Source organism: Microcaecilia unicolor, chromosome 1 (assembly GCF_901765095.1).
Source record: "Microcaecilia unicolor chromosome 1, aMicUni1.1, whole genome shotgun sequence".
NCBI classification, from domain to species: domain Eukaryota; kingdom Metazoa; phylum Chordata; class Amphibia; order Gymnophiona; family Siphonopidae; genus Microcaecilia; species Microcaecilia unicolor.
Genome location: NC_044031.1, coordinates 704,337,522 through 704,349,809, shown reverse-complemented (window position 1 = coordinate 704,349,809; position 12,288 = coordinate 704,337,522). Strand labels below are relative to the sequence as shown.

At 44.4% G+C, this 12,288-nt stretch overlaps 1 protein-coding gene across 1 annotated transcript in view; it reads left to right on the top strand.

The window, feature by feature from the left end:
• Nucleotides 1-12,288, top strand: part of LOC115461666 (myocardial zonula adherens protein-like) — a 183,881-nt gene that overhangs the window by 109,184 nt on the left and 62,409 nt on the right. The window contains exons 7-9 of the mRNA XM_030191665.1: nucleotides 6,312-6,425; nucleotides 9,868-10,020; nucleotides 11,295-11,420. Coding sequence (XP_030047525.1) covers nucleotides 6,312-6,425; nucleotides 9,868-10,020; nucleotides 11,295-11,420 — 393 coding nt within the window. The remainder of the gene's footprint in view (nucleotides 1-6,311; nucleotides 6,426-9,867; nucleotides 10,021-11,294; nucleotides 11,421-12,288) is intronic.

The following is a 12,288-nucleotide window of genomic DNA, read 5'->3' as shown; positions in this document are numbered from 1 at the left end:
GGCTGGGAACACAGCACTTTCAGTACCGTGTACTGCCTTTTGGCCTGGCGTCTGCGCCCAGAGTGTTTACAAAATGCCTAGCTGTAGTCGCAGCGTCTCTACGCAGACTAGGAGTGTATGTGTTTCTTTATCTCGACGATTGGCTGGTGAAGAGCACCTCAAAGGAAGGTGCTCTGGAATCCATACGAATGACTATTCAGGTGCTGGAGCTACTGGGGTTCGTCATAAATTATCCCAAGTCCCATCTCACCCCAGTCCAAAAATTGGAATTCATTGGAGCTCTGCTGAACACCCAGACAGCTCGAGCTTATCTCCCTGAGGCAAGGGCAGACAACCTTCTGTCCCTGGTGTCCATGGTTCGACCGTCTCAGCAGGTCACGGCTCGGCAGATGTTGAGACTTCTGGGGCACATGGCCTCTACAGTTCATGTAACACCCATGGCACGTCTACACATGAGATTAGCTCGATGAACCCTAGCTTCCCAGTGGTTTCAAGCTGCGGGGGATCTAGAGGATGTAATCCGACTGTCCACCGATTTTCAGAATTCTCTTCAGTGGTGGATGATTTAATCCAATTTGACTTTGGGGCGACCATTCCAAGTTCCTCAGCCACAAAAAGTGCTGACGACGGATGCATCTCTCCTGGGGTGGGGAGCTCATGTAGATGGGCTCCACACTCAGGGAGCCTGGTCCTTTCAGGATAAAAGGTCTGCAAATCAACCTCCTGGAATTAAGAGCGATCTGGAATGCTCTAAAGGGTTTCAGAGATCGACTGTCCAACCAGATCATTTTGATTCAGACAGAAAATCAGGTTGCCATGTATTACACCAACAAGCAGGGGGGATCACCGGATCTCGCCCTCTGTGTCAGGAAGCCGTCCAGATGTGGCTTTGGGCACGCCATCACGGCATGTTTCTCCAAACCACTTATGTAAACAACAGTTTGGCCAACAGGTTGAGCAGGAGTATGCAACCTCACAAGTGGTCACTGAACATGGGCGTAATCTGCAAGATCTTCCGAGCATGGGGCACCCCCTCGGTGGATCTTTTTGCCATTCAGATCAATCACAAGGTCCCTCAGTTCTGTTCCAGGCTTCAGGCCCACGACTAATTAGCGTCAGATGCCTTTCTCCTGCATTAGGGGATAGGCCTTCTGTATGCGTATTCCCCCATACCTCTGGTGGGGAAGACTTCGCTGAAATTAAAGCAAGACTGCGGAACCATGTTCCTGATTGCACCCTTCTGGCCGCGTCAGATTTGGTTCTCTCTTCTTCTGGAGTTGTCCTCCGAGGAACCGTGGAGATTAGAATGTTTTCCAACCCTCATCACCCAGAACGAGGGGTCGCTTCTACATCCCAACCTACAGTCTCTGGCTCTCACAGCCTGGATGTTGAGAGCTTAGACTTCACGTCCTTGGATCTTTCAGAGGATGTCTCCCGAGTCTGTCTTGCTTCCAGAAAAGATTCCACAAAGAGGTGTTACTCTTTCAAATGGAGGAGGTTTGCCGTCTGGTGTGACAGCAAGGCCCTAGTTCCTCTTTCTTGTCCTACACAGACCCTGCTTGAATACCTTCTACACTTGTCAGAGTCTGGTCTCAAGACCAACTCTGTTAGAGTTCATCTTAATGCTATTAGTGCTTTTTATCGTCGTGTAGAGGGTAAGCCTATCTCTGGACAGCCTTTAGTTGTTCGCTTTACAAGAGGTTTGCTTTTGTCAAAGCCCCCTTTCAAACCTCCACCAGTGTCATAGGATCTCAATGTCATTCTCACTCAGCTGATGAAAGCTCCTTTTGAGCCACTGAATACCTGCCATCTGCAGTACTTGACCTGGAAGGCTGTTACTTCAGCTCGTAGGGTCAGTGAGCTTCAAGCCTTGGTAGTACATGCACCTTATATCAAATTTCATCACAACAGAGTAGTCCTCCGCACGCACCCTAAGTTCCTGCCAAAGGTGGTGTCTGAGTTCCATCTGAACCAGACAATTGTCTCGCCAACATTCTTTCTCTGTCCTCATACCCGCCCTAGCAAAAGCAGTTTGCATACCTTGGACTGCAAGAGAGCATTGGCCTTTTACGTGGAGCAGACAAAGCCCTTTAGACAGTCCGCCCAGTTGTTTGTTTCTTTTAATCCCAACAGGAGGGGAGTCGCCATCGGAAAATGCACTATCTCAAATTGGCTGGCAGATTGCATTTCCTTCACTTATGCCCAAGCTGGGCTGAGTCTGGAGGGCCATGTCACAGACCATAATGTTAGAGCCATGGCTGCGTCAGTGGCTCACTTAAAGTCCACACATTCACATCTCACTACTGCCTTCAGCAGGATACCCGACGCGACATTCGGTTTGGGCAGTCAGTGCTGCAGAATCTGTTCAGGGTTTAGAATCCAACCCCACCCCCCCAGACCCATTTTTTGTTCTGTTCCAGCCTGCACTCTCAGTTAGTTGTTTATGGTTTCAGGTCAATCTATGTTATGTCCTTGCCATTGCGAGGCCCAATTGACCAGTGTTCATTGTTTTGAGTGAGCCTGGTTACTAGGGATACTCCACATGTGAGCCTGCTTGTCCTCGGAGAAAGCGAAGATACTTACCTGTATCAGGTATTCTCCCAAGGACAGCAGGCTGATTGTTCTCACAAACCCGCCCACCTCCCCTTTGGAGTTGTTATTTATTTCTTTATTTGTTTTTTATTTAACTGAGGTACGCTCGTGTGCGCAAGAAGACTGTGGCAAAACTTTGTTTATATTTTGCTTGCAAAATGCCGATTCCTGGGCCGACGCTGACGTCAACCCACATGTGAGAACAATCAGCCTGCTGTCCTCGGAGAATACCTGCTACAGGTAAGTATCTTTGCTTTACTGAGGCTAGTGCACTAGTCTCCATGGTAACCATGGAACCTCAGTGCTGCTGCCATGGTGGCATTTTCTCCAGGTGCAGTTTTTGCAGCAAATAGTTTTATTCTGGAAGGTGGCTGGCTTTCAACCTGAAGGGCACAGGTCCAAGGCTGATTTGTGCATCCTATTAGAAGCTGGGGAACTCGGCTCCTTTTCAACTGGGGCATATTTTATGTCTCTCTCCCATATTGCTTGCCTTGACAAGCAATTCTTTGCATGGCTGGGACAGCTAACACTACACTGCCGTGCTAAAGGTTAGCTGTGTTGGTTTGCCACAGCAGCTCTTCTCCCTGGTATTTCACGCTGGTGTTGGCCAAACCTATTGCATATCAGCTTCTGATACCATTGTTTCAGCGGCACCACTAGCTGTGTACTGTAGTGTCTCTTACTGTAGTGTCTCTTAATGCTTCTTTTGCACTTAAGCGCCTTGTCATTGTATTGGACAGCTAGCGATATTACAGAGCTACTTTAGTGTAGTGGAATAACTTAATGGTTAATGCAGCCAGCTGATAGAGCACAGAGATGGCTGGTTCAAGTCCCATGGCAGTTTGCCATCCATAGGGTACAATGGTACAACAGCCATATTTGGCTACACTGTCTAGCTCTGGCTCTCTGTCACACTAGTTGACTCCAATGTGCACCTATGCCAGCTAGGTCTAGTGCATGGCCACACCAGCCAATTCTTGGCAAGAACATATCTCAGGTCTAGTGCATGGCCACACCTGCCAATTCTTGACCCTCTTGACAAGAACAGAGCTCTGGCCTAGGCATTGGACAGCAGATGTGGCTTCTGAGTTGCATTTAGCAAGCTACCTTTTAGAGGTAAACTTCTGTTTGAAGAAGATCTAGAGAGTTGGGTTATGACCTAGGGGGCTCCAAGTCTCAGAGATTGCCAGGGGGCAAGTCTTAAGATTCTTTAAAAACTCTCTGCCGCATCTTAGGTTTTGTGTGGACTGTCCATGCAAGCTCTGGCTCAGATGTCAAGCAGTTTAAGCCACCTTGCAAACGCTTTTTCATTTTAGGCACAGTTGAGACTCACCAGTTGCAATTGGGAAACTGGAAGTTATTCAATTTTCTTTGTAGTTCCAAGAATGGAGTGTCCTTCCATCTGTATTTGGATGTCAACAGAGTCAGCAGTGTTTACGGGCCACCATTTCACAATGGGAACATTGCAATCTGTATTAGTTCACACCATCAGGAAGAGTTTCTAATCTTCCTGGATCTCAGGGAAGCGTGCCTTCATATTCCCACTTCATCTTTCCATAGTAGATTTGTGATTTGCATTCCTTGGGAGCCATTCTCAATTTATGTCCATGTCATTCAGCCTTTCCACTTCACCAGGGACATTTCTTTCCAGCCATGGGAGTTGTGGCATTCTTCCTTCGCAAGGATGGATTGCATGTTCATACGATAACACGCGATTTGGCTGAGCTGCAACTCTTCCTATCGAGAGAGTCTGCAAGTTTCATCAAAGATAAGTTACTGTTCTTCAGTCCGGCATTCGGCCTTTTCCTGCATTGTCTGAGGTGGGATTGAGGCTAGCCTATGTGGAGGTCTCCCATGTCTTTTGTTGGCGTTGTCCATGCAGCGATCTGTGGAGGTCACAGCCTGTTCTTGACTGGGCTTGTCGCTGGGCATCCATTTCGGCATAGCTCTGAACTTTTTTAAACTTCCTTTGGTAGGCAACTGTTATTCAGTGAGGGTTTGCTCATCAGCAACGACCGCCAGCTGAGCTACAGGTTTAGGTGTCTTCTGGGGAGTGTGTTTGAGCGCCCTTCCTGTTGGATTTCTACTTGTCCTTGGGTATGGGTTACAGCAGCTGTCATGTGTGACAGTCTGGCTTTTGGTCTCTGCTCTGGGATACAGTCTGAGAGGAATTCATCCTCTCCAGTTCCGCGGGGTTTTTTCTACTCAGATGGTGAAACCCTCCTTGCCGCCTTTCTCTGCTTAGGAGGGCTTCTGGTCTTTGCCTCCGTTGACCTTGGCTTCTTCCTGCGCGCTAGAGGGGCAGTAAGCTGGTTTCATTGGCCACTTCGTGAGTGGGTGATTGCCTTGGGGCCTCGCACTGTCAGGGTGCTTCCTTGCCCATACTGGCTCTATGAGGCACGAGGGCTGCTGACCTCGGCTTCTTGCAAGTGGGACAGGCAACCAAGGGTTCTGTTGGTCCATTCACTTGTTTGTACTTGTCTCGGAGCTTCACAGCTTCGTGGGCTTCCACTCCTATTCTAGATGGCGGGAGCATGAGGGCTGGTCTCTTCCTTGTTCTTCATAGCGGATTGGGAGTTACTGGACATCTTCGATACAGGCACTTTTAGGAAGCTCCCATCTGTTTTTCCAGGGCAGATCTGGTCTGTCTTTCTTTCGTGCTGAAGGTGCTTCTTTTCCACCCAGGCAGCTACCTTTTCTAGAATAGTTGTACTGTGTGCAAATTTTTTATGCCCACCCTATTTCAGGACTGCTTTGCTTCATCCCACAAATCTCTGGATTCATCTGCTGCTGACACTAAGGAATGTAAAATTATGTCTTGTCTTATATTTTCTTTCCTTTAATTGCAGCAGATGAATCCAGCATCCCACCCTGTTGGTTGTTAGTTTTCTCTTTTTCTTTTAGGAGGCATCTGTGATAAGCAGTTTACCTCTTTTCATTTCTTGGATTCTCATGTTTCCCTTTGGGGAAGGAGAAACGTTATAAGTATGTTTACTTCTGCTTTGTTATGAGAATCACTGAGGAGCATTCCATCCTGTAAGACAGTGTAATTCAGCGCTCTCTATCTCCACCTGCTGGTAGATGACACAACCCACAAGTCTCTGGATTCATCTGATGCAACTAAAGAAAATGATCAGATAAGACATAACTTTGTTTCTTCTGGGAGCTCCCTCCATCAGAAGGCACTATGACAGAGATGAAGCCAGAGTTGCTAACCACTAACTTTTGCTAACTTTTGCAGGTGGTATGGAGTCCTTTGTTGGTGGTCCATGTCCTTTTCCAGAAACATTTACTGGCAGTTTGCAACCTGAATTCCATTTCATCTTCACAAACTATGAGTTGACAGGGATATATTACTACTTTAACAAAATATTTGAAGATAGTTTGTTGTCTGACTGATGGGTCTTTGGTATGGCAGCATATGTCAAAAGTCCAAAATGTATCCTAATGTTTTCATGCCTTTCATGGTGTCTCTTCTCAAAATAAATTAATACAGCACTAATGGTATCTCTTGCCCATCCCCAGTAAATATCTGAGCATGCATTTTTATTTTACATTATAAGTCAGATTGTAAATTTGCTCAGTTATGTTTCACTGGTTCAAAGTAGCATCTTGGATCACCTTTGGCAGAGATTAATCTATTGTTTTGTCTGTAATTAAAAATTAATGATAAGTTTGATAATGTCATTGTGCTTGTTCGTCTCTGTAAATTCATTCAGATTGCAAGTGCCAAGCAGGAGTCATGGCAGAGTCACTCCCAAGTTCAGTCTGCTGCTTTGGATAGTTTTGGTGAAATGAACAGCTCACTAACGGCGGTAGCAGTAGACTTACAGGTACCTGCATTTTAATATAAAACATCAAAGAGTATTTATCCAATCGTACTGTTGAACTTTCATATACCACCTTTCCAGGCCTATGTTTCTGGTACACTGCAGGGTAGAGTTAATCAAGGTTTATTGTTTTAATAGGTGGTTTTAGGTTTTGTTTTTTTAAAATATTTTGTATTATAAATGTGTTGTGTTTAATTGCACTCCAGTATATACATTCTGAGGGTAAAAAAGCAAATTTTACATTTTTTAATTAAATTATTTCCCCAAATCATTTTGTATGATAAAACAAGCATTCTTCTTTTGTTACCATAAGGCACTTATTAATACAAAATTAATATTTTTTTAAATGAAAATGGGTTTTTGTTACCATGGCGCTTTTTTTTTCAAAGCATTTGGACGTCCCAGAATGCTGGAATGGGCATCCATGTGCTTGAAATATCCAAGTCCTGATTTTGCATAGGTAGGATTTGAATGTCTGACACTTCTATAGTCCAAATAGCAAGGAGGAGTGTTGTAGGCGTGTTTTGGGTGGGACGAGAGAGGGCCCAAAATCAGAATGTCCAACTGCATTACCAAAGGGAAGGAAATTTCTGAGCCTAAAAGGAAGGATGCCCTTATTTAGGCCTTTTTTAGTCACATCTAAGGTACAAAAAAGTGCTCTGATTGAGCAGCTGGCCACTGGAGGGATTAAAGCATGACATCTCCAGTGGTTGCTGTCCCCCTCCCTCTCCCCTTAAAATGAAACTACTACTTCTACTGCTTATCATTTCTATAGCGCTACTAGACGTACACAGCGCTGTACACTTGAACATGAAGAGACCATTCCTGCTCGACACAGCTTACAATCTAATTAGGACAGACAAACAGGACAATTAAGGGATAAGGTAATTACTAAGGTGGGAATGATAAAACATGGGTGCTGAACAAGTGAGTAAGGGTTAGGAGTTAAAAGCAGCATCAAAAAGGTGGTCTTTTAGCCTAGATTTGAAGACAGCCCGAGATGGAGCTTGACGTACCGGCTCAGAAAGTCTATTCCAGGCATATGGTGCAGCAAAATAAAAGGAACGGAGTCTGGAGTTAGCAGTGGAGGAAAAGGGTACAGAAGAGAGATTTACCCAGTGAACGGAGTTCCCGGGCAGGAGTGTAGTGAGAGATAACAGTGGAGAGGTACTGAGGAGCTGCAATCACTTGTAAGTCAATAAGAGGAGTTTGAACTGTATGCAGGAATGGATAGGGAGCCAGTGATGTGACTTGAGGCTAATATGAGCATAGCAACACTGGCAGAATATAACTGAAAATGTAATGTACATTATGGGCTAAATTCAATACATGGCACCAAAAACTCAGCACAAAAAATATCTATGCTAAACGGTATTCTATAAAGGGCGCCTAAGGATGGGCGCCCTTTATAGAATAGCGGGTAGCGCGATAATTTTTACCATCTGAAACCAGGTGTAAATCTAGGCATTCTAATTAAGTGTGTATCCCACTAATTCTATAACATTTTGAGCTTTAAAGGAATGCCTCCGATCTGCCCATGCCCCTCCCATCATACCCACTTTTCAGATCTGCACTTAAAAAAACTAGGCACTGTTCTATAACTGGTCATGTAAGTGTATTTTTGCACAGATCTGCTATTTTTGGCCCATTTCTGTGCCTTGATTCCGTTATAACATTAGACGCTGTGTATAGAATTCCTTAGTATATCACAAACAAAGAACTGAAGCATTATGACAAATCAAAACTGTCAGAATACCTACCTGTCGGCGAGAGAGGGGCTAAATGATGATGGTGATAGGGGAATTGGGGCAGACGTGTGTGACATATGGATTCTGGGGAGTAGGGGGGAAAATTCAATAAATAATTCAAAAAGCATGGGACATGTACAGAAGATCCCTTGTGGGTCTTAGCCTTTTTTGGTTCCCTCACTAGAGACCTGCACAGGAAAGGGATTTGCGGGAATCCCGCAGAACCCACAGGAATGGAAGCAGTTCTGTGGGGATGAAAACAATTCCTGTGGGGTTCCTATGGAAGTGTACGCTGTACTTGCGCCAGCCACTCTTTCCTACCGAGTACCAAACTCTTTGAGTGCTGTCTCCTCCTCCTTGCTTTAACAGCCTAGGTGCAGAAAGTCTCCATTAAGGAGGTGGTAGAGACACAAATGGTGACAATTCACAAAGGTATGGGGTGAACACAGAGGATCTCTAATTAGAAAATGGAAGCTATAAAAAAAAGCTAAACTTAAATGGCTGCATGTGTGTGGATGTGTCAGGTGACTCTTAGATGGCAACGCCGGCTGTGATGAACTAGAGCCGATACCAGGCAGACTTGTACGGTCTGTGTCTCATATATGGCAACATATATGGTAATCTGGTTTAGGATGGGCTAGAAAGGACTTCGACAGCAACTTTAGTGGCTGGAACATGAGGACAGTGCTAGACAGACTTTTACAGTCTGTGTCCCACAAATGAGAAGATGAATAGGCTGGAGTGGAGTTCGATGACAACTCCAGCAGTTGATACATAAGGATAGGGCCGGACGGACTTCTATGGTCTATGTCCCAGAAACACCAAAGAAAGACCATAATCAAGTATATAATATCAATGTTCATTGTTGATTTAATCATGAATTGATAATGAGGGTGATTATTGGGCAGACTGGATGGACCATTCAAGTCTTTATCTGCCGTCGCTTACTATGTTACTATTAATTCTCTCTACTCCTGGGCTGATGCACAGACCTCGGCTCTGACACAGGCACAAGCATCAGATGTCACCTGACCTACTGGTGCGTTCATGTGGCGACTTCATAGCACACAGTGCCAGTGAAGCAGAAACAAGTCTTATATGTGCGCACCAGAGTGTTTTCCAAGTTCCAACTTCCATTCCTTTCTTACCTGCAGTGCCGCGGCTCGAACCCAGAGAGAGACTGCGAGAGCTAACCTAAAAAATTTTTTTTTATGTACCATTAAATTCTCGCGGGACTGAATGGGGACAGGTTAAGTTCTTGTGGGGATGGGTAAGATTCCAGCGGGGACAGGCGGGGAAGGGTAAGATTTCTGTTCCTGTGCAGCTCTCTGTCCCACACCCCTTTAACTGATAAATGAAACCCTCACACCCCCTTCATAAACCACATGTCCACTAGTGACTGCTGAGGGCTACATGTCACTAACTGTTAGCGGATAACATGTTGCTAAAATTACAGTAATGCACAGTTATACTACTAATAACTGTCCTAATAACTGCCTTTGCTCTGTCTAGAATAAATTGCCTCAGATTTCAAGACTCTTCTCCACATCCCATTTGACCCTTGGGGTGCAAGCAACACTGGTTTAAGGACCCCTGATCTAGAGCCTTGAATGAAACATGTAATTGGGTAGACTGAATGCATATGATGGCTCCTTTTCTTTCTGTATGCTCTTTAATACATATTGGTTTTCTTTCAGAAAACACTAGTGGATATGACTCTAGAAAATGGAGACATTAGAGATGAGATAAAAAGTTTGAAAAATTCATATGAAGAATCATTGGATGAGTTGAAGGAAAAGCAGAAACTGCTGGAAGCAGCTCAAGTTGAAAACCAATTGCTGAAACTCAAGGTAAAATAGTTAGTAATTCATAGATTCTGCAGTAAGTAAAGTTGTTGAAATCAGTGGTGTAGCTAGGACTGAATGGGTCCCTATAACACCATCTTTCCCAAGGTAGTGGGGACCCACCAGGAGGAGGGGGAACCCCTTCAAAGATCCAATAAACAAACCCTGCAAAAATCAAATTCCTTCCAGACCTATGTAGAGAGCCTGTCTTAATAAGTGAAACAGAAACTGAAATGCAAGGTATCTGAAATGCACAATTTCCAAACCTAAACATATTACAGTTAATAAATTCAGAAAAAATATACTCTTTTCTACCTTTGTTGTCTGAGCGTTGCTTTAGTCCCAGTGTCTCTTTTCTGCTTAACTCTGTCTATGTTTAACCCTCTTTACAGTATCTGTCTTTATGCCTAGTATCCATCTTCCCTCCTTTTCTGTCCCGGTCCATATCCTTCCCCCACGAGGAGTATCTGCCCTTTCAGTGTCCCTATCCTCCCTCCATATTCGTCATCTTTCATTGGTGTCCCTATTTTACTCTGTCCTTCATCTCCCATCTGTGTCCCTGTCCTTATGCTCCCTCTGTGTCTTTATCCCTTCCCATGTCCAGCTTCTCCCTTTTCTCTTCCCTTCCTCCTGCACTCCCCATCCTGGGGGCCAGCATATCTTCCTCTCTCTCCCCTGCCACCCCTCCACCTGTGGTGTGGCATTATTCTCTCCCTCCCTCCATTGGTCCAGCATATCTCCCCTCTGGTCCAGTCCCTCCCCCCCCCCCCCCCCGGTCCAGCATTTGTCCTCCTCTCTTCCTCCTGGCATCTCTTTCTAGTTCCCTGCCCCCTACAGACCTCCAAACTTGTGCCAGCAATATTGTTAAACAGGTAGCCTCTGGCCAACCCTGTGGAGTGCGACACAGGAAAGGCCCTAAGGGGGCCAGCTGGAGGCTACCCATTTAAATTGCTGCCACTGCCAGTGTAGTTTGGAAGTGTGCAGGGGAGGGCTGGGGGAGGGGGAGACAGATGCTGGATAGCTTATTCTTGAGGATTTTCTTGGTCTCTGATTTGTCTCTTGGTATTTGATAGTCTGTCTCTGCATATACAAGTATAAGTGCAGAAGGGTTGCCTATTAGTAGTACTTCTGTTAGCTATGTATCTCTGTGAGAGAGAGGATGAATTCCATAAATCATGAGCATCAAACTCCTCCCTCAAGAGTGAGCAGGAAGAATAAAGCCTACATTCAAGTGCATCCGTTGTGTATTCTCTTTCATTTTGTTTTGTTTTCTGTGGTAGGTGGAATATTCTCAAGAGGCCAATGCTGAGGTGATGAGAGATATGACTAGAAAATTGTACAACCAGTATGAAGCAAAGCTACAAGAACAACAGCTCAAGCATGAAGCTGAAAAGGAATCCCTTCAAGTGTGTATAACCAGGTCTTAAAGTTCGATAAGTTCATTATCTCACCTTTATTTGAGTAAATCTGTTTAGTTTACTTTCTTGATATACCTACCTTTTGAGGTACTCAGCATAACAAAGCAGCTTAAAACGATAAAAGCAAGAAAAGAAATAATATATTAAGAGCAATATAGAAGGGAGGAAGGTTGGTAACATGCCCTCGAGGTGGTACCAGATTTCGTCCTGCAGCTCACCAAAGTCCCAAGTAAATAGGTGTTCAGCATGCTTTTAATAGTCACCCCTTAGAAAAGGGGGAAAGGAATTCAAATAATAAGGCCCAAGTTAAAAAAAAGTCAGTCTCCTTTGTATTCTCCTAATGATAGACCATGTTGGATGAAGAAGTAACACTTATTGTAGGATTTATGGAAGTTCTATAGGGACTTGAAAGCTCAGACCTCTGGTTCTTCTCTTGAGCTTTTATAGAAATATATACACAGAAATATTTCATCCAGTAATCTAAATAGTTAGTCTTTCATTCAATAATCTAAATAGTTAGTCTTTCACAGTGTAAACATTAGTTAGTGTCTCTAAATGTTGAGTTTATACCAGGGGCCAACCCCATCGCTATGTAAGGCCAGGCCAAATCATCTTCAAAAGGCACCTCTATCCAGTCTCTCCTCTCCTCCGTCTGATCCCCTCTCTTCTTTTTATTTATTAGGATTTATTTACTGCCTTTTTGTAGGAATTCTCTCAAGGCGGTGTACATTAAGAAAAAGTCAAACATAAGCAATAGACAATTACAGCAGTAAAAATATTCAAACAATACAAAGTGTGCCAACACAATACCAACACATGCCCACACAATAAGCAATAAAACATTTTAATAGCATAG